Below are 23,656 nucleotides of genomic sequence, written 5' to 3'. Positions count from 1 at the left end.
TCCTTGGCTTGTAGACCCATCACTCTGTTACCTCTACACCTGCCATTGTCCTTGTGTGTCTCTGTGTCTCCACCCCTTCACATGGCCTCCTCAGAAGGACACCCACTCCAATCTAGTATGGATTTAGGGCCCACTCCAATCTAGTATGGCCTCATTTAACTTGTTTACATATGCAAAGACACTATTTCCAACTAAGTCACACTCTTTGGGGGTTAGGTCTTCCATGCCAGAGTTATAACTTCAACGTACCCTTTTGGGAGACACACTTCAACACAGCAAGCAGTATTCTGCAAACTACAGCCTACCCATTGCCTTTTTGTCATTGTTGTTGTCTGTAAAAAAAGTTCTATGGGAACACAGCCACACCCACTTGTTGTCATATCATCAATAGCTGTTTTTCCACTACAAAGGCAGAGATGAGTCCTTATGACATAGACTCTATCACCCACAAAACTTAAAATATGTACCATTTGGCCCTTCCAGAGAAAGTTTGGTGACCTCTGATCTGGAGGGCACTGGCAGTAGGCTGATCACCAGTGGCCTGGGCAGTGATGCTAAGGGGTGAGAACTTGACCCTGAAAACTCTAAGGGAGGTAGTCTGGTGTTGACAGGGAGTGTGCAAGTGCTAAAGGGCATGGAGAAGTTACAGAAAGAGGGTGGAGTGGGCAAGGAATTTGCAGGCCCTGATGAGATGTACCAGTGAATAAAGAAGAGAAGAAATAGGAGAGCACTCAGTGAAGAGTTGAGAATGAAATGTGGCTTTTGTGATTTTGACAGTCACTGTTCTGGGTCATAAGAAGATCAAGGAATACGAGATGGAATCAAAGGAGAGTCATTGGAGCTGAGGGAGACAACCGAGGAGTGGGAGGAAAGGCAGCCACATGAGCATTTTCCATGATTCGTAGAAATACTGAGACTGCTGATGATAGCAGGGTTGGCAAGTGGAGGACGTGGCACCCCCAAAAGGTCTAGGGCAGAATATTTCTTTTCCAAGGGACCAGAGTCCATAATTCAACTATTGCAACTCTCATACACAAAGTGATCATGTGATTAATGTTAATTCTGGTCCATCCTTGCAGCACTTAATAAGCCACGTGCACAGCCTCCAAATGAGGGCTGTAATCACTTTTCCATAGCTTATGAATTATGAAGTTTGGATTCCCATCACAAATGCTGTCAAAATTTTTTGGCTTCAAAACCAATTAAAATGATGAATAACTGTAAAAGGAACCAGAAGTGCATTTAATCTTTCTCCAGAACAGTTGGGGATCAGTCTTTTTTTGTGTGTCACATTTCATATTAGCTGGGAACATAAAACTAGTCTTGTTCAAAGGTAAACCTCAAACAACTTCTTCATGAAAGGGAACATATCCACTCAATGTGTTTTCACTATAAACACTGAGTTTTCGTGCCTTGTCTTCCTTTTTGCTACATTCTACTTCCATCTTCTCCTCTTAGCAAGGTTATCCTAAAAAGATTCACCAAAGTAGAGATAAACAGTTTGAAGCAAAAGAAAAAGAGAGAGACAAATGAGAAGATTGCTGACAAGTTTTTGAGTTGGATTTATTATAGATGTGAAAGTGAATGGCCTGAGTTCCTGAGTTGCCCAAACCCCATCTGGCTGCCACCTAGTATATCTTAGGTCTTAACCTCACTTTCCCACTCAGTGCCAAGAGTGCTGGGAAAAGCAAGGTCCTCAGTTTCATAATTTTTTTCTTTACTTTTTCCCACAGGAATGATCTGTAGATGCCATGCAATCCAAAGAGAAGAGAATGAGTCTCAGTCAAAAGATCATTTGTAGTACTGACCCAACCACTTCTACTGAAAACCCTTGAGCCAATCACATAGCCTCACTAAGCCTCAGTTTTCTTATCTGCAAAATGGGGGTTACAATACTCAAGTCTCAAAACTCTTGTCAGGTCCAACTGAAATTAATGTGTGTTGAATTATTCACATGTGCAATTTATACATAAAACTTGTATGTGTAGGTATGATAGCAAGACACACCTGTGTGAAATATTCATCATTCATGTTGCTGTGCTTAGGCAGGAGGAAAAACATTGTGTAAGATGTGTTCAAGACAAAGTCTCCAATAAATGATATTAGGAGTCGCTTCAGTGAGGTGACTCAATTATCCATGAACTCATCTTTGCTATTTTTAGGGCTGAAAAATGAAAGGCTGGTGATACAGACGTTGTGTAGTCAGTTTCACCAGGAGGGCTGTAAACCAGTGTCTCTCTCTCTCCCAGGACGGACTCGAAGGTAATGAATGGCCTTGACCTCAGCAGACATTCAAAGGCAAGCAGAACACACACAGAGGTCAAAGGAGAAACCTTGAGCATCTGTCCCTGCATCGTAGACACCCAACCAAAAGAGGGAGACACAAATTGACTTGTACCTCGTCACCTTGACAACACAAATTTAGACCCTGGCTGTTACATTATCTTCTGATGCCTTTTCCAGAACTGTGTCTTGCTCTCCTCCTGCTGATTTACACTGCTGCTATTGCAAGGCCTCAACAGCACACTCAATCTTCGTGGAAATGCGAGAGTCGGGCTTGAATTGCCTTCAGAGCCAGCTACTCCCAGCCCCTTCCATCTTCCACCGGGACAGCTACTGTGAGCTGCCCCCTTCTGCCCTGGGTCCTGGAGTGCACCTCTCAGTCACCCCATGTGATTGCTCTCCTTACTCCCTTATTAAGTTAGCAAGGCTAACTCTGACTGCCTTTCTTAAACCCACATCTTGTCCTTCAACCTGAAATTAGCCATTGCTCCTGTGTCACCCTCTCCTGAAGTGGTGGGTAATGAAGTGACAGAAGCTCGCAGCACTGCCATGAGCTGCATTTATCCAGCTCACTCCAGGTCTGCTTTGTCCTCATGAGGTCACAGAGAGACCTCAGCTGTCCAGGCCACTGGGAAAGGGGAGCAATCCAACAGGGTTGGGAGAATTGACCAGTTCCAGGGCACTCACCTAAGGGGAATGAGTCATGAGCTCAGATTGCACAATAGTATCTATATTCAAAGACGTCAAATCTGGGCTCTGAAGCCAAGCGATGACTGAGCACAGAATCACAGCACACTTGTGCTTACCTGTGTGCCCCCTCATCTTTAACTAAACCCAAATTATATCTTACTACATAGGGCATACAGTTACCTTTAGTTTTTCTATATCATTTGTTAAGAATCCACAAAACAATTGTTTCTTTTCAGGAAAGAGGCAGGGTGTAAAAATAAGCATGCACTGAAATATAAACACATTTAAAAGAAACAGTTTAACTCCTATTTCTGTTTAAAACAGCTTGGCATTTAGTTTGTAATTTGGTGTATATCTTTAGTTTTGACAGAAACTTTATTTTAAGCAGCAGGAGGCAAAAATAATTCAAACTTTAATATTCATCAAAAATTATTTAACAGCAGGAAAGCCTTCACTCTGAACTTGTACTCTTCTTTTTGCAGAATCAATCCCCTAACAGCTCTCCCTCACCAGAAGCACAGAGAATCCAATAATACTATGCATAATAGTCCATACACTTTATCTCGCTTTCTTTTTCCTTTGGTTCATTGGGCCTCTCCTCCAGAACCAGAGTAACCCATTGTGACAGCCCTGTTCTCAGGACTGAACTTCTCCACGGAAGGAGCTTCATTCTGAGAGATTCTAAGAAGCTCCTGATATTCCTATAATACTACCCTTCAATCTCTACTTTAGAGATTAAGTTCTTGGGCTTTTTCCAATGTCTGTTTGTTCTGTTAAAGCAGATAATATTGGGAAGGGCAATGTACTAAACTTATTCATGCTCAGATATGAGTGGCTTATGGAATTCAGTTTCTTTGTGTCAAAGAGTTAAGGTGGAAAGAAAGTGAGAGAAGGTTATAAAGAGAATAGGAGATGGTGGAGGTGCAGATGGGAAGTGAAGGACCAAAAGCAAACCTGGCCCCACTCACCAGTTTTACAAATAAAAGAATCAACATGCACATGCAAGACCCCTAGAGATCCTGTTGAAATGCAGATTCAGATTCAGCCAGTCTGGGGTGCAGCCTGAGATTCTGCATTTCTAACAAATTTTTAGGTGATATCAGTTCTGTTGGTCCAAAGGCCACACTTTAAGCAGCAAAGGGGCCGGAGTGTTGGCCAGGAAAGAAGTGTCAGCTCAGTTGATCTCCATCTTGGGTATACATCAGAATCACCTGAAGAGCTGTTGGTATTTTTTCATACTACTGAAATTCCAGCCCCATCCCAGTTCAATTAAGTCGGAATCTAGGGGTCACTCAAGTATTCATATTTCTAAAAGCTCCCCAGGTGAATCCAGGGAGCAGCCTGAGTTGAAAAGCACTGTTTGCTGTTAACTAAGACTTTGTTGAAATTTGGGGTGTTGGTCCATAACTAATGTATTAATTAGCTCATGAGGACTAAAGGCAAGGGACTTGCCTTTAAATCATCTTCCTCTTTAATAGTGACTTGCACAATACCTGGCAAATACTTGGTTTTTAAGAAATATTTGTTCAATGAAAAAAATAATAAATGCTTGGCTGGATGCATGCATGTATGAAGACCTTTGAAGGCCAACCATCTACTGACTATGAAGGATTGAAGCTATAATGTTGAAATGACAAGTGACAGGATTGAGATTTGAGGAAAGAAAGTCTTTTTTGTTACTCGTCCAGATGCCCTGTATAGGTACTCAATTTGTGGGCCACTCTTAAGGCTGACTTTGCTGATAATGAGGGAATTTGAAGCCATAAATATTACCATTGCTTTATTCCAGTGTCTCCCAAACACCAACCCGTCCAAACACACCTTCACAATTTTGGCTATAAGTGTAATTATTTACCTAGTAGATTTCCTTAAATTGACTCACTTTTTAAAACATAAATGGATATCTTTTAAAGGGAAATTATAAATCACTACTTCAAATAGAAAAACAACCAATAACCCTTGACATAGATAGAGTAACTGTCAAAGTAAACACAGTGGAAGCAACTCAAGCTGGACGCCTCTGTCAGATAAGACGGATTAGCAGGGAAAGGCGGTACTGAGGACATGGGAGCACTAACGGAGAGCTGTCATTGGCATGAGAAGAACTGGAGTGTGAAGGGGTAAAGGAGGCACAGCCTGGCCCTGCAATGCCATGTCTTTAAGGTATCATGCGCCAGCATCTCCTGGAACACCAGCAACGTTCCAGGTGTCCTCAGAATCCCAAAGGCCACAAAATAGTGCTGAAGGGGCTCTGGAAAAAAAGGAAGCATTTCCAAGATTTCAGTTTCTGAAGAACCCAGTCATCCATGCTATTTGTCTCATATACAGTGCAATGATTGTTTTTCAAAGAGGTCTTACTTCTAAGTGGAATGTCATCAATAGAGATGAAAGGCATGGGCGAGCTTTGCTGCTGGAAGCAGGAGGACTCTCTCTATGGAGGCGTATTTCTGGTTTAGGCCTCAAAGGCACCATATCTGTCTGCCCTGTAGAGAGAATTCTCTGAATAAAACTATACTGCTAAGGAGTGAATGGATCACACAAAGTAAGAGATGTCCTCCCAGGCTCTTTAGTGAGGAGTGTTTCAGTGGGGGATTAATTATTGGCTCGATTTGTATACCTGGATTTGGACAGAATGAACCACTGGCATTTTAGGGAGCAAATCCACTGAATTATTCTTTATTATTTGTTAGGTATTGTGTTTTCTCTTGTAAACAATGTATGAAGTAGAAGGTGATGTTTATGGTTCTGATGCAGAGTGGCAAGACTGCAGGGTTAGAGAGGACTCTGGAGCCAGTAAACCTGGTCTAAATACTTGCTCTGCTGCCTTTCATCTGTGTGACCTGGGGTGAATGTTCAGCCTCTCTGTTCCCTTGCTCACTGAATGAGGCTGATAAGAGTACTACGTATCAGCAGGAGCTAATGCATACAAATCATCTAAAAGAGTCCCCCACACAAAAGAAGTACTCAATACATGTTACCTGTTATTATTATGGCAAAAAAATATTTTATGCAAAATAGAAGGTTATGCAACAAAAATTACGTCTTCTTTCCAGCCCAGACCCCATACTTCTTCCTGGAAGCAAAACACTATACAAGAGCTCTTGTGTATATCTTTCCAGAAATCCTCTATGCATTTACCATCCCTCTCTTCTATGCAAATGGGAGCTCACTCTGCAATCTATTTTAAATGTTGCCTTTTTAACTGAACAACATTTCTTAGGTAACTATTCATTGTAGGCCTCATATGTCATCCTTTGTCAAGACTGCATCCATAGGATGTACCACCATTGATTTAATTCTTTGCCCATACTGGACACTTTAAATGTTTCTAGTCTTTCACTTTTACAATCATGCTGCCATGAATACAAATATTTTTTTTTAAATATTTCATATGTGTGCAAGCATACCTTTAGGATAGATTCTCAGACATGGGATCACTAAGTTAATAAGTCTGTGAGTCTTTCATTTTTTTAGACAGATATTGCCAAATTTCTCTACCTAATTTGTACCAATTTGCACACCAACCATCTGTGTACACAAGTGTCTCTTTCTCTCATTCTCAGAATTATATTTTAAATTCATAAAACAAAATACTTATGATAATCTAGGAAAGCAATTTTATTGAAACACACTTATGAAAAGAAAAACACATATTTGTGAGATGGTGATATGTATCCTTCTTTATTGATGCATTACATAACAAAGCCTAGTGGCAGATAGGAGTGAGTAGAAGAGATATTTCAGCATATCTGCAATGACTATAATGTGACAGGAACTGCATGTTGGTGACAAGCTCACAGGTACTGCTAATAATATCCAGGCTGGAGTCTACAGCCATAAATGAAGGAAATGCTACATTTGAGTTGGCAGCTGGTGAAAATAAAGATGTAAAATTTTTCTGAGCAGGTTTTGGACCGTCTTAGAGCCAGCTTTCGGAGATTAATTACCATGAGTGGCAGCTTCTCCTGAATGCATCAGGTCAGCCCCAGGTAGTCACGCTTTTAGGGTGCCTCTTAAAATTCAGGCATGGGAATCAGCCTCAATCTACCCTAATACAGCTTCATGGACCTTCTAAAATAGCAAAATGAGCCAAGATGACATAGACAGGCAGAGATAACTAAAGAAGCCATCCTGAGGGGCTGCCTTGACTATTTCTTAGAAATAGTAGCAGCCGCACTTCTTTCTTCAGTACATTTGCTGTTCTAACCTACAGGGTTTTGGGGAATATTAAAATAACAGCATTTAAACCCCTTTGAAAAACGTAAAGGCAATCTGTTAGTTTAGAAACTGTTAACCACTAAGAACTAATATTAATACTGTCTCTTCTTAGGTTTAGTGCTTAGAACCTTTCTCAGATCTGCTGTGAAGAGAGAACTTAAGGGCCAAAGGATGGAGCTGCTCAGCTTTGTTAAATATAAAAAGTAGTCCAAGGCACGGCATGGGGCATGGTGGTACTTGCCCAGGCTTGCTACTATGTTGCCTCTTTCCTTTTACCTGGAGACTACTCCAGTGACTAGAGAAGGTGCTGGAATTTCCAGGAGCAAGAAGGAAGTGGTGGTTGGAGGTGTCAGATCCACAGAGAACACTCTGTCACTGGAAAACCACATAACTCTGGAAATCTTGGGAGTAGAAAAGAAAAATTTCAATTTTCTGACTGCATTTTTTTTTTCTGAGTCCTGGAGAAATGCTAAATTTCATTAAGTTTTATAGCCAGACTTAATATAGACATAAATCCCCTTAATGTTGGTTTCAGTCAAAAGTAAGCTGAACATTATCGTTAAACCAGTGCATGTAGGAGAATTATTTGAAGAAAATCAAAATAGGCACAGTTGGGAACATTCAGCCATGACCATATTAGATGCAAGTAGGCACAAAAGCAAAATTCTTAGACTCTAATGGACTGGGCTATTTTGCTGCTCAGTTTCCATACAGATGAGCTTTGTTCTGGGGCAATATGGTTGCAGTTTGAGAGTCTATCTAGGGAAACTCATTTCTCTTTCATTAGCCCATGAACACAGTGCAACTTCAGCTAATACTGTTACACAGCTCCTAGCTGGGTTATTTGGTTAAATGCCTTGAGGGAAAGTAGCAAGCCTGAAGAAAGGGACAAATGCGATGTACTTTCTTATTCTGAGTTCCCATAGCTGCAGAATTAATATTGGCAATTAATCAAATGCCACACTGTACTCACAATCATAAACTCCTGTTGTCTGAGATATTATTTAAGTCTTGTATTACTTGACATTTCACAGGGGACATCTTGTCTCCCTGGTATAATTTCTTTTGAGTCTGAGTTTCTATGCGACTATAACTAGGGAGACCTATTTCTTGCCATGGCTCAAAGATATGCTAGTACTTAAAGGCATTTGTGTGAGATCACATAAAGTGCTCCCTACCAGTGGGTGAGTTGCAAAACAGTACCCACCTTCTAAGCAAACAAATTAGAAAATATGCCCTCTACTGAGAAGACAAATGAGAAAATGGTGGCCTCTCTGGGCTGACCAATTATTTTTAAAACCCCAACCCACGGCACATGGTTTGACAAATCCAGGATGGCCCTGACAGCTCCCCTTGGGCATATGCACCCATATGTGGGCCACAGCCTGTACACCTGTACCCAGCAGCCCTGGTTAAAGATGCCTTTTCCTGATTGTGAGGTCAGAGCAGAGTTTGCTCCTATGTGCTCTAAAAATATCTGTTCCGTCACACCAGTGGACTCCCATATTAAATATATGGGCCTTTAAGAAAGCCTGTTATTGTTAGAATGGTAATGCAGCATCACACGCAGAAATGACAGATGGGTGAGACCTTGTGTAGCAGACACCATATCTCCACGTCACCTGGGCATTACCTTGGCCCACCCCAGGGCTGTTTACTGCAAATACCTGCTGCTCTCCGCCAAGGGTAATGCTCTGGCTGTAGGAAAAGACAGGATGCTTGTAGATGGAAAGACAGAACTGGAGGGTTGGTGCCCCTAGGAGCAGCCTTCAACCAGTGATGGACAGGGGGATGGTGCAAACAATGGTGGGGCTTTCTAGCCATTCCAGCAAGATCTTCTCTTCTCTTCTGCCTCTATGAGCACCCCAGTGGGCTGAGCCCCAGTTTCTGACCATGGTAACACCTTAAAACCCACCTTTGATAGGCGTGAGACCCAGGAAAGGTAACCTTCAAACTCTTAGCAATGTAATGAGGCTACTTTATATGAGACTTCTTTTCAGCAGCTATAGCCCACCTAGAAAGACCAGGCCATGGAACAGGTATGTCTCAGAGGAAGAGGGCTCCTCAGGAAGACAAGGACTGAGTGAGACATGGTAGTATAGGCCTCAGGCTACCGGAGGGCAGCCTGGGAGCCCAAGAGTAGGATGTTAGTCTAGGGTTGATAAACACCTCCTATAAAAGATAATAAATATTTGAAGATTTGAGGGCTTCTGTCACAACTGCCTAAGTCTGCTGTTACAGTGTGAAAGCAGCCAGAGGCAATCCATAAACAAATAGACATGGCTATGTTTCAACAAAACTTGGTTTACAAAACAGGAGGTAGGCCAGATTCAGGCATCTCTGCAGGCAAACAAAGGGCAGGACACAACAGGAGAAACAGGAGGTGAGAGCAGAGCCACACTGCGCTGGGAAGGTGCTTGCTGGCTTGCATCTAGTCCTTCATTCTGTCCTCACAACAACCCAGGTGTTTCAGTGTAACCATCTGATCTTACAGATGAGGAAACTGTGGTTTCCATAAAACAAGACAATTGCCAAGACCAAACAGCCTAGGTTCAGAACCAGATCTGTTTGGCTTTAATGCCTCTCTCGTCTTCCCTACTCCTAGCCAATGCCTGCAGACACATTTGTCTTGTATGACTCCCCAAGGAAAGGCCACAGGTCCCAGAGGCGTAATATTCCAGATCTGGGAGCCAAGTAGCAGTGCCAGAAATGGCTTCAGTCTCAAGGGCCACAGAAGCTTCTCTGAGAGTGGCTCGGTTTACTGAAGCAATGGGCATGGTTGCCACTGGGCTTACCACCAGCTCTATGGTGATACCAGCCCTAGAGTGACATGTGCCATTTGTCAGCCTGTGCTTTTGATGGCCACATGAACACAGCACCTCAGAGGTAACAAGTCAGAAGATTTCATGACAATTAGTAAGTCCCTTGTCCTTTCTTAGAATTATTAAATACCAGAGTTGTTTTTTTTCCCTTCACTGAACTCTAACAAGAGAAATTGAGCCATTATCAGTTTCTCCTAGAAATAACTTCCAGGGAAGCCCTGAGGTCAGTGTGGATTCAGCCCAATCTTCACTTTCTGAGCAATGGCACAATGATAATTTAGGTTCTTAATGAGGACTCTGAATCATCCTGGTCCTGAGTCATCAATGATTAAATTATGTTCACCAAATAGATAGTATTTCTAAAGCAAGAAAATAGACTAATGCATTTTAGGAGAAGTTATAGAAAAATTCAAACCAAAACAAGCATCTGGCTTAGCCTAGGATGAACAGAGCATTAAATTTACAGAGACACCACTTCCTTCCAAAAGTCCATGTTAATGGCTATTTTAGAAATTCTAGTATAACTCAAGGCCAGTTTAGTTTATTCTTATACACAAATAATTTTATGGAAGACAACATGGCAATTCAAATCAATAAATGATTCATTTTTTTGGCTATAAAAGTATAAACAGAACCCTTGCAAAAAATTTCTCACTGTTCTTTCTTGCTATAAACTATTTGCTTTTTAGCCAGAAAACATACAGCCAAACAAGAATAACTGTTCATTTTCCTTAATAGTCAATGAGGAATCAAGGAATTAAGCATTAGTCATCAAATTAATTGTAAAGACAACAAAACAGAGTTCCTAAGTCATCATCCATTCCAACATTCAAAGGTGAATTTAGCCCAGACAACACACGGTCTTTCTTGTTGTTATAAAAGTGGTCTCAGATTTTTGTGCAGTTTTAGTTACAATTTCTGCTGTCAGAACTCTCTGTTTGTTCCCTCTAGCCCCCATCCACCTCAGAGCAAGCCATTTTTTCCAGAGCCAGGACCAGGAACCAAAAGGCCTCAGCCCAGCCCACAGGTGAAATTATGAGCCATAAATGTGAGCCAGGGTAGAGAGCTTATAAAGCTGGTTATTTGCTTATGCAGCAAACACAAAGGCACAGTAAAGTTTGATTTTATTTTCCTCTAAGCGAATTTCATTTCTATCTGCCAGCCTAATTGCCCTGATGGTAGAAATTCGACCTTGGTCATCTAAGGTTTTGCCTCAACCCTTCTCCCTCCAAAATGGCCCCAAGCTTGGAAGGACTAGCATAGCATTAAGGGGAGGGGGTTGGGGTTCCAGTGCTTGTGTCTCATCATCTGCCCACCCTGGGTCCCCATTCCCACCGGCCTCCATTGTCAGCTCATGCAGGTCCTGCCTGAACCCTGGATCCTCACTGTCCTGACCCCTGAACTTTCTAGGCCAGCTGCTTCTCACCATCATGTTCTTGCCAATCGCAGCTTCCCAGGGAATGTTCTGCTGCACCCTGCTCTGCACTGGGGGTCATAGGAATGCAGAGTGGGGCCACCCCAAGTCCCTCAGCTAAGATGCCTCAGAGACATCTGTTCTGCAGCTCCTGCCCCTGTCCTAGGATGAGTCCAGACCTCTCTGAGATTGGACATTCCAACTTTCCCCCACCCCACTCCACGAAAACAGCTCAGAAGAAGAGGTAACACACAGAGGCCCTTTGAGGGCCCCACAATGATGGCTCAATGAGTTTTCTACTCATCTTGCCTTGACCAGAGAATTTTAATCTCTTCTATGGAGAACAAACCAGGCATAACAAATAGTCTTCCAAATGTGTTGTTTAAATTTCAACCTCAGTTTTGAAACCAAAAGAAAAAATATTAAGATGTGTTTCTCTTGTTATTCCACTCTACCAACTCTACCTAAGAATGCTTTTGTCTCAAAAGTTCAGGGAAGGTTAGGGTAACTGAACATACATAGGGAAGACAAATATGTTTCTATTTCAAAATAGTATCCCTCAAAAGAACTGAGGTCCAAATAGCTCATGAAAAGGGGGGAAAATGCCAAATCTGAAAAGGTTTCCCAGAAATGGGGATTATAGACCAGATAGAGAATTAAATTTTCATAGGCGAATGCAGGTAGTTAGGGATCTAAGTGAAGAAGGAGGAGCAGAATGGCAATTTGCCAATAATTATGGCCAGTGGAAACAGGAAGATAACCTCTCTACAGTCCAGGAATTGAAGAAGACCTAGATCCTGGAATAAAGGATGGTCCTACTCAACACCCAAGATACAGTGATGGTCCAGATTTTGAGCAGTGTGATGGAGAGGAGGAAATAGGACTTGTTTTTCAATGGGTGTGAAGTTTGTTAGGCAAATGATTAAATTCTAGAGCCCTGCTAGGCAACATAGTCAACAATATAGTATTGCACATTTTAAATATGTTAACAGGCTGGATCTCATGTTCCTAACAAAAAAAACAAGAACAGAGATAATACACAGACACAAAAGAACACAGGAAATTTTTGGGTGGTGATGGATATGTTTTCTACCTTGGTCATGGTGATGATGTATGTATATGTCCAAACGCATCGATGTATACATTAAATGTGGATAATTTTTTGTCTATCAATTATATCTCAATAAAACTAAAATGTTAATATTAAAGACTTAAACAAACATCAGGGTGACTTTTGCACCAAGCACACCATTTATTTAAGTAGATTAGTACTACAATTCTGATCATTACAACTACTGGTGACTAGTAGCCCAATAAATGGAACCAAACTAATGGAATTAGTGAATTTGCTCTTGAATTAGTGAATTCACACACTAAAGTGTGTCACAAACTAAATTGTTCTCATAAAGGAGAACAATTTCTTAAAGTGTCCAGGACCCATGGAATTGAGAAACACCCAAGCTGGAATATGCCTCTAACCCAGTGTTCCCTAGCCCAATGCACACTGTGAGCCAGAAAACAACCCGGGATCTTTCTTGCAGAACTCAAAACAAAGGGGAGAAGAATAGGATGAGTGCAGAGGAGCTTCCCAGAGCTCAGCTCCATGGGCAAGCAGAGAAAGCAGGGGGAAAGGAATGGACTAATCATCAAATGGTGGTGGATCATTTCCTACCACGGACCAAAATAAAACATCACCTAAAGACCTGAATGGAAAAAAGTAAAACAGGAAATCACTTAAAGATTATTTAAGTGAACACATAAATTGATTTCTTTGGGGAAAGACTGTCAATGGAAAAATGGAGGTGTTGGATTGCATAGAATTTAAACTTGTAACCACCTGCTATAGGGTTAGAGAATCCCACAGTTTGCAGTCATATCTTTATTTGTTTAATCATTTGACTGATGTCTGTGTCCCCAAGTAGGCTATAAGTTACCCGAGGGCAGGGGTGTCACCATTGCATTCACATACTTGGAAACATCTCTGGTACATATTAGACTCCCAATGATCTTTGGTGAGTTAATAAATGAGGTTGGTATTTTAGCCAATATTAGAGGCTTGGACAGGGGATTTAACATCCCTAAGTGTAAGGGAGATAAGCCTATGTCAGCCTGAAGCAGGGAGCAAGAAGTGAGTCTTCTACATCAAACAAGAAAACTCTAGAGGCCACCTCACTTGTGACATGAGAACTAGAACATTCCCACCATAAGTCCAGGGAAGCTTGACCTAAGTCCTAGATTGCAGGTGAGCCCCATTTACTAACAAGTGGTAACATCTTAAAATGCAGACAGTCCTGGACAGCACAGGACTCAAATTTCCAGCTCTTTGAGGGCTTGAAATGGGATTTGGTGAGTAGGACTGGGCAAGGGGATAAAGGGAGGCTAGAAGGCTCCAAGGACACACTTCAGCTCTGCCACCGTCTGCAAGGGCTGGCCCAGAGCGGCACACCAACACAGTCCACCACAGAAGAGCTGTAACATAAAACTGTTGTGTCTCACAGCATTTTCTCTCGCCTGGGCTCTGGCTTAACTGCTCTAATGAGCCACTTTGTGTTTTTCAGAATGCAGAAGCAAGCTATGACTTCAGCAGCAATGACCCCTATCCTTACCCTCGATACACAGATGACTGGTTCAACAGGTAAACTGGGCATCAAGAAGTGTCTGACTTTAGGTTTGGGGGTTTTAGTTCACTCCAGGGTTTTTGTGTTTTTGTTTTTATTTGTGGAGGTGTAGTTGACCCAAGTATTATATTAGTTCCAGGTGTACAGCACATTTGTATATATTTTGAAATGGTCACTACAGTAAGTCTAGTTAACCATTTGTCACCAAAGTTAATTCATTATTAGCGACTCTATTCCCCATGCTGCATACTCCATCCCAATGACTTGTTTGTTTGATGGCTGGAAGTTTGCAGTTCTTGATCCCTTTCACCCATTTCACACCCCCAGCCTCCCTTCCCCCTCACAACCACCACTCTGGTCTCTGTTATCTGTGAGTCTGCGTTTGGTTTGGTTTTGTGTTTTAGTTTCCACATTAAGTGAAATCATGTGATATTTGTATTTCTCTGTTTGACTTATTTCACTTGGTGCAATACCCTCAAGTTCCATCTGTGCTGTTGCTTCCATGTCTTGGCTATTGTAAATAATGCTGCAATGGATATAGGGGTACAGGTATCTTTTCAAGTTTCATTTTCTTCAGATAGACACCCAGCAGTGGAATTGCTAGATCACATGGTAGTTCTAATGTTAATGTCTTGCCATTTTGTTCCTTGGGTCTAGCTGTTTTTGTAGTTCTTCTCTGTTCCTCTCTTCTTTCCTTTCTCTCATCCTTTGTGGGTTGATGACTTTAATGTTGGTTTGGATTCCTTTCTCATTTTCTTTTGTGTATTTACTATAAATACTTGCTTGGTGGTTACGATGAGGTTCACATATATAATCCTATGCATATAATAGTCTATTTCAAGTTAACAATTTAAATTTGAACACATTCCAAAACTACATTTCTTCTTCCCGCTGCAACATTTTATGTTTTTGATGTCACTGTGTACATCTTCTTGTTTTATGCATCCCTTAACAAATTATTGTTGTTTTAGTTAGTTTTATTACTTTTGTCTTTTATTTTGCCCTGTTTGTTTTTAGGGCTTGAATATAAGCAGCAAAATAATCTCAATGCATCATTAAATTATATTGTGATTTTCTTCTTTGACTTCCTTATAAAGAAGGGCAATGTTTTCTAAATTATTGGATTTTCTTAACATGATATTACTCTAGAATAATTCCTTTAAAATTATCTTTTGACTGTTTTGTCAATTATTTGCCACTTTATTAAAGATAAAAGAAAAGATGAATAATAAGAAATCCTTTCTCAACCCTCCATAAGGTGATTTAAAGCATGCTGATTTCACTTGATCTGTTGAAACTATTGCAGAGACCTTGTTTGCTCCACTGATCTGTGTCTATATGCTTTTGAAAAGTGTTTCTGTTATAACCTTATAACAGTTCATGTTGTCACTTTCAACAAAACAGTAAGTGTAATTGGCAGAGGTTTGAAGTAATTTTTTACTGAGGTATAATTGACATGTTATATTAGTTTCAGGTGTACAACATACACAATTCAGAATGTGTATGTACTGCAAAATGATCACCACAATAAACCTAGTAAGCATCCAACACTATATATAGTTTAAAAAATGGTTTTTCTTATGATAAGGACTTTTAAGATCTAGTTCTTAGCAACTTTCAAATGTGCACTACAGTATTCTTAGTATAATTTTGAAGTATTGCTTGGCATCCTACTATGTAAAATACCCAGTGATCCATCCAAAGGTGGAACTTTTCTTTAGCCTTTTGCTGCTAAACATGTAATGCAGTCTGTTTATTCTCCACTAAAAATTCTTGCCCAAGTGGTTGATTGCCTAAAAGAAATATCAAGAAATAAAGATGTATGGCTTGAATGGTCAAAATCAACTAGGTTTTAAACCTAGTGCTTCCCTATTATTGATGTTCTTGGGTGAAGTTCACAAGAACATAAGAGCTTTAATTAATTGTATAAACATATGTTATGTGTACAGCAGTTTACTCATTTCTTCTACTTCTTGTGGCAAACTCATAGGAGATAAAACAAATGTTGTCATTCTCAGTTTAGTGATAAGGAAACAAAGTTTGCATGACTTCCTTGGTCAAACAACTAGTATATGTCAAAGTTAACACTTGAACCCAAGTTTCATAAATGTTTCCAAATGCAAACTGCTTTATTCTTTATAGCATCATTTTTGTTATATAACACAGAAAACATCATGGCCAGAGACAGGTCCCCAGTAAATCAGATAGTTAGACTCTGTCTCTACAATTAGCAAGTTGACTAGAGAATGTCTGGCACACAGACAGGGCACATGGGTTGGGGTGGGCTTGGCAATTACAGAAAATGTAGAAAAGAATAAAGAAGAAGCCACAATTCAAGTTTGCAGTATTTTTAAGAGATCGTTGCTGATACCTAGTACCACAATTTACTCTCTATCAAGTTTATCTGCAACTTTAAAATTATCATGCAGTGTTTGGGAGTGTGTGTTTGTTTAGGAATTGAGGATGTACGAAACATGTCTGATAACTTTTGACATGGAGTGTCTCTTACCCCCATGACTTAAAACTCTAGATTCTTTTGACTGTTTTGTCAATTATTGGCCACTTTAGAAAGATAAAAGAAAAGAGAAATAATAAGAAATTCTTTCTCAACCCAGTTAATCTGTTGAAACTATTGCAGGGAACTTGTTTGCTCCACTGGTCTGTGACTATATGTGTTTTTTTCCCCACCTAAGAAGTAGTCTTTATTCTAGAATGAGAAAAATACAAAGAATAAGCAATATATGATTGATTTACATTCCAAATTCTTATCACGCAAGCTGGCATGCACATACAACATTAAATAATCGAAGTCCCATGCATTCAACTTTGACATTTCCTATTTTAAATCTTTAGGGCTTTTCTGTAAGTATCAAATCCTTGGAAACATTGACTCCTCTTCTAATACATACTGGAATTTCTTGTACATTTTTGGGTCTATAGATGCTTGTGGTTAGTTGAGGTGTTTTTGTGGGCTTTTTAAAACTTTTATTGAAGTATAATTGATATACTGTTAGGTTAATTGTTATTTAAGTTTTTTATTATGTTTAGTAATAATTAAATTGTTATTTGATTTATTTAATTATGTTATTTAAGATGTTATGTTAATTGTTACTTAATTATTATGTTAAGTATACAATGCAGTGATTCAACAGTTACCCACATTATTAAATCCTCACCCCAACTAGTGCAGTTACTATCTTTCAACATACAGATATGTTACAGAACCACTGATTATATTCTACATGCTGTACTTCCAACCCCATGACCAGTTTATGTTGTGACTGAGATTTTTGTGCCTCTATCTCCTCTCCCCTTACTTCCCCCAGGGTAACCACCAGCCACTTCTCAGTGTCTATAAGCCTACTTCTGTTTTGTTCATTTTGTTTTGTTTTGTTTTTTGATTCCACAAATAAGTGAAATCATATGATATTTATCTTTCTCCACCTAGATTATTTCACTGAGCATAATACCCTCTTGGTCCATTCCTGTTGTTGCAAGTGGCAGTATTTCTTTCCTTTTTTATGGCTGAATAATATTCCATTGTATATATGTACCATTTCTTCTTTATCCATTCATCTATTGATGGACACTGGATGCTTCCATATCTTGGCTCTCGTAAACAATGAGGCAATAAACACAAGGGTGCATATATTTTTTTCAAATCAGAGAGTTTGTTTTCTTCAAGTAAATTCCTAGGAGTAGAGTTACTGGGTCATATGGTATTTCTACTTTTAGCAAATACCTTTTATTTAGCATACATCTTTATGCATTTAGCGGAATACCCTTAGCAAATAAACCATTTTCAGACGCAGGGATATGAAGTTACCAAACAGATGTCACTAAGCTAGGGGTGAGATATAATTGGTAATGGCGGTCTGGTACATTGTGTGGGGGAGGACCGTGACAGGGGTGCCATGTGATTGGTGCATGATTGGTTACCAGCTGTCCACTTGGGATCAGAAAGGACAATAGCATCACTTGTGCCAGCTACTTGCCTTCTCTCTGCAGCTAGTAGGTACTAAATTAATCCCTAATGGACTGATCTAGGAACAAAAATATAGCCAATAAATGGTTCCCCTGCCCTGTTTTCAGAACTCAAAAACAATTTCTCCCAAGAAAGTTTTCCTGTGCTATGTGCTGTAAGAATATTGTATTCTTTAAAAAAGAAAAAGTACACTGTCTTAAATATTTTCATTTTCAAACTTGTTCTTGAAAGTTCAATTTTAAATCCTCTAACTAATATTAATTAGTGCTTAGTGCAATAAAATTCTTCATTGTCAGTCATAAAAATTCCCAAGTGTCCAATTGCCTGAGACACAGTCATAGTAAGTCAGGCAAGTATGATCCTTGCCTCTTAGGGAGCCAGTAACTCAAGACACAGGGTCTACTTTAACAATAAAAAACAGGCTTTTCCCAATTTCCAAGTTATTTTCAAAGATCGTCATCTACCATGGCTTGTTGTGGCTGTGCAGCCACCAAAGCATGCCACAGTTTTTTCAGGTGCCTCTTCTGGGCATAGGCACCAAATCGAACACCCATCTCTGCTCAGCAGTCTCGGGTCTCTTGAGAAACGCTAGCTTCAGCATTCATCCAAAGATTGGAGGATACCATGGTTCAAATCATGGCCTCCCAAAATGTAACTTCTATTGTAAATGATTATGGAGAGATAGTGGGTCAAAGTTCAAGCTCACAGCACTGGGAGAATCTGTGGTCCCAAAGATTGGGTCTATCCCAGAGATGAATCCTGCTTGGCATGAGGAGAACTCTAATATAGCATCCTTCCCATGTGTTTAGGATAAGATTATTAAAAATTCCCTCTGGGATGAAATTTATACCTGGTGTTTCTTTAATATAACTTAGAGCTTGAGGCAGAAGAAGGGAGAATGAGAAGAGCTGTAGAAGAAATAAAATTGGTCACAAGCTAATCATTGTTAAAGCTGGATAATGGGTACATGAGATTACACTCTACTTTTGAATGTCTCTGATATCTTCCATAATATGAAATAAATTTAAAAAGCATAGGGCATTAAAAGAGGCAAAAAACTGTATACAAACAATACTTTAATAATAGATAGATAGATGATGATGGATGATAGATAGATGATAGATAGATAGATAGATAGATAGATATAGATAGATAGATAGACAGATGATAGATAAATAAGAGGTAAAATGGGACTTCCATTTGGTACTCATGAAACTTAATTTTGGTGTGCAAACTTCTGAGGAGCTTGCAGTGTCCTATGAGGAGGCGACAGGTACCCAAGTCACCATAGGGCTACACTAAGTGTAGCCAAGGCCAAAACAATATAGGAAAGCTAATGCCTAGTAACCAGTCGCTATGTTTAACACTGTTTTAAGTGCTGTGTGTGTATTAATCCTAATAATTCCCATGGTAACCCTCAGAAATAGGTATTGTCATTATTATCCATATTTTGAAAACTGAGGCACAGAAAGTCTAAGTAACTTGTGCAAGTGGTGGAGACAGGGTTTGACACCTGTGAGGGGGCCATTGCCTGCACTGCCTCATAATAAGGAAGCTTTGAAGAGCATGAAGAAATGCATAATTATCTTTGGCTGGAGAAGCAGAGACAAGTTCCCCTGAAGAAGTGGTATTTAGTCCAGGATTTGAATGAAGGTAATAGGTAGAGTTGAGGTGGGAAGTAGGAAGTATATTCCAGGATGAGAGTAGAAATTAGGCAAAGAAGGGGAGACAGCAGGTGCAGACATCCTCAGAAGGTAGCCAGGATAACGGGTCTGGGAGTTAAAGGCTGGAGCAGCAGGTAGCATCCTAAGAAGGCTTCATGGAAACGGTGGGCATGAAAGGTTTGGACAAGTTGCTAGGAAAAAAAGGAGAGATTTTGTCATTAGGTCAGAAACAGGGCCCAGGGCATAGATGAGGACCACTCTCCCATTGCACTCAAGAAATGTTGCTACCCAGAGACTCCAGGATCCTGTGGCTGGAGCAGAGTTTACTGCCAATCCAGCATCAACCTCTGGCCAGCTGTGCAGCCACCAAAGCATGCCACAGTTTTTTCAGCTGCGTCTTCTGGGCATAGACACCAAATCAAACACCCATCTCTGCTCAGCAGTCTCGGGGCTCTTGAGAAATGCTAGCTTCAGCACTTACCTAACCCCTGAGAAAGGGTTGACTGATGCCGACCAGCAATCGGCTTGCTGCTATTGCTATTCCAGCCACAAAGGCCCGTTAGAGCTCAGGACCAATTGCTCCACAGGAAAAGGCAGCGGCATTCCATCACGGGCTTCTCATTGCTGTAGAAGGTAGAAAATAAAATGCGCTACCAAGGGCACTCGCAAATAAGCAAGTAAAATGTTCTCCATGATTGGGAAACCAAGTTCAAGAGCAGAGTATCTCTCCTGGGCTTTCCTCACACTTTAAACCATCATATCATCCCCTTGAACTTATTTGTTAATTTGTTTTCCTTCGAGTGAACATTTCTTTAAGAACATATTTAAAACTCTAAGCCAGGGACTCGTTATAAAAGCAAACTTCATACATATGCAGAACTGCTTGTAGGGGATATGTATATTAGAATTTCTCACTATGCTTAATTTGATTTTGTAGGATTATTCCTTTTTAAGCAGAGTGAGTGTATTTATTCTACTGTGAACCACTTGATAATTGCATGCAGTATCTGAGCTCCAGGGATATATTTGAAACACAGTTGAGAAATTTGCAGGAGTATAATTTCTTGCTGGCTTTCAATCAGGGAAATACAGATGGCCAAGCAAAATAATAATAGTAATAATAATAATAATTACTCAAATTGCAAAAAGGTAAAAAATATGGCACATTTAATGAGCATCAATAATGTACAAAACAGATATAATTGATTTGCTGTGAGATATCAGGAGCTGGCATCATATTTTTTCCTTTCTGGCCTTCAGTAAATATTGATTGGCTGGTTGATGAATGGGCCATTCTTCTCAGCCATGCCGAGATGGTGAGTGGCCTTGACATCTGTCCATATTAGAGCTGCCCACTTCTCCCAAGGTTTGCAGCCCACACTTTGTCAATAATCTTCCAGCCTTGCTTGGTTCTAGGTCAATGTTTGGTGATGCATTGCAGATCTGTATTCCATTACTGTGCTGCTGTCCATAAAAATCTCTCTTGCATAGCATTTCTTTGACAGGCATTCACCACTGAAATGTCATCCCTGCCATCGGTAATATTTATGGAGCCTCACAAGGGGCAGCACACTCTATCTAGGAAGCCCTAAAGAGGAAGAGATTCTCGATTAGATGCAGGTCCTGGCCACAAAAAGTTTACTATAAATTCAGGAAAAGTGAAGACATTTATTGCTTAAGCAACCAAAGTGGGGGGAAGGCAGAAGGATAGATGGATGATCAGGAATATTTATCTATACATGAGCTCATTTGGTTGTTAGCATTAGTTAAACCTTCAAAAAGAGAGATTTTCAGTGATTAATTTTTTTTCTTGTTAGAAGTCATATTTCATTTTTAAGAACCCTATGTGACAGGCCAAAGATGAGCATGTGAGGAAAATGGCCCTCTCTGATTGGCTGTTTGCACACTGATAGAAACTGATACTTTACCCTCGTGACACTTAATAGTTTGGAAATAGATGAACATCTTTCCCTTCTGTCTTTATGGGCTGATTCTGAAATCACCTCCTGGATAATAAACTTCAAACTGCTTTCAGAGATCTAAACTAACTTGTTCTTTCATATGAGCTTTGAGACTACCTCATAAGCTGATATTAGCTCAAAGGTTGCTGCTTGCAGTCAACCCATTCTCTATCCAAACCAGAGCACAGTAAAATTCAACACAGTTAAATTGTGAACTATTCTGAGCCATTAGAGAGATGCCACAAAGTTGGTTGGTTTTCTTTTTTCCATTTCTAGACTCCTACCTAGATTAAACAAGTCTTCATTATTTAAAATTTCCCTTTCAGCTAAGAGAAATAGACATAACACAGATTTGGGAGTTATGGAGAGAATTACATAGATTGTAAAAGAAATACCTGCAAGTTTGTATAATAATTTCTACTTTGGAAACTAATGCTATGCAGGCCATATAGGAGGACTTTATGGTCCTCTGGTGGCAACAATTCTTTTAAGAGTGAAAAATGCAGCAGATCATGATAGGCAAATGCAGTGTTATGTTAACTGTTTGGTACAATATAAGGGATCCCTGAATCAGTTTCCCTTATCTGTAAAATGGGATTAAAACTCCTTGAAGGTTTCTATGAGGGCCTAAAGACATGCATACAGAGCATGTCATACCAAGCATGGCACGTAGTAGGCACAACCTCATAGCAGCAAATACAAATGTGAAATTCAGTGAAAAGATTTCTGCAGGAGCTAAGCCAAAGGTTCTCCAACTAAATAGGAAAGGAGCTAGTGGATGGCCCTGCCATTCACTCATCTTTCACAGACATACACTCTTTCATCTGAGCTTTTGACAGAAACTAGATAAACAGTAGCTCAAGGTTAAAATTTCTGGCAAGAGACTATTGCCTGGATTTCTGCATTGCGGATTGAAAGAGGAGTTATATCCAAAGGTAGCATATATTGATTAGGCATGTTTGATCTTTTATGAAAATCAAAAAGCCTAGCAGCTAGCTTCAGAAAGATGGAGAGCCTCTTCACTTCTCCAGAAAGAGCTGGATGCTTGACAGCAGACAGCAGCTGAGCACTCTCACCCATCTAGACCTTTGGGTGCATGAGACACCAAAGCCTTAGCCTGTAGAGTACACTGGACATTAGCCAGCAAACATGATCAAGCCAAACTAGCTGGATAATCTCTGCATTTCAGCTCCAATATATCTAGCCATGAAGCATCTTTCTCCGAACACATGGCTGTAAAGACTGTAGCTGGTTGCTGTGAAATTTTGGTTATCTAGGAATCTGTAGACCTAGGGAGATGAGACAGGAAGATAAAGGCAGCCTGCTGTCCACAAACCTGGCCGAGTTGCCACTGGCTTCTGAATGAATCTACCTTATCCAGTATCTCTGTGAATCCAGAGCCCTAAAACACCATTATAAAATCTGCCTGTGGGATATAAAACTGAGGAGTCAACTAGAACAACCACAGGACCAATAACCAGGACAGGAAACCAAAGGAAGAAAAAGAAAGAAGAGGGGGAAGAAAATCTCCAATGCCACATTAGCCTACAAACCAAAATTCCAAAATATCTGGGAGGAAAAAGCACGTCTCAAAAAAGAAAAAATCAGTACACAGATATATACCAAGTAAAAACAATTTTATGCAAAGTCTTGAAAAATACTTCTAAAAAGTTATGTTTAGTTTGCACAGAGTGATAAAATGCATGGATAACACCTGCTTAAAAAGAAAAATAAATGATGTGGGAAACTGGCAAAAATAAACACAAATATGAAAAAGAGCTAACAGCCGTTGAAAAATAGAGCCTCTGGAATAAAATCTCAATAAATGGGATTCAGCCTATGCTGGGTGCAGTTGAAGAGATAATTACAGAATTGAAGATAACTCTTTTTATCAAAAAACTACAGCAAACATCATTCTCAATGCTGCCACTTGGATGACATTCTCTTTAATGGTGGGACAAAATAAGGATCCTGCCTATCATCTCTTTCATTTGACACTAT

The 23,656-nt window shown here is 40.1% G+C and overlaps 1 protein-coding gene across 1 annotated transcript in view; it reads left to right on the top strand.

Moving 5' to 3' along the window:
- Window positions 1-23,656, top strand: part of PCSK2 (proprotein convertase subtilisin/kexin type 2) — a 269,306-nt gene that overhangs the window by 184,212 nt on the left and 61,438 nt on the right. The window contains exon 6 of the mRNA XM_036892214.2: window positions 13,986-14,062. Within this exon, the coding sequence (XP_036748109.2) occupies window positions 13,986-14,062 (77 nt within the window). The remainder of the gene's footprint in view (window positions 1-13,985; window positions 14,063-23,656) is intronic.

Source organism: Manis pentadactyla, chromosome 5, assembly GCF_030020395.1.
Source record: "Manis pentadactyla isolate mManPen7 chromosome 5, mManPen7.hap1, whole genome shotgun sequence".
Lineage (NCBI taxonomy): Eukaryota > Metazoa > Chordata > Mammalia > Pholidota > Manidae > Manis > Manis pentadactyla.
This window is presented reverse-complemented; position numbering and strand designations above follow the sequence as displayed.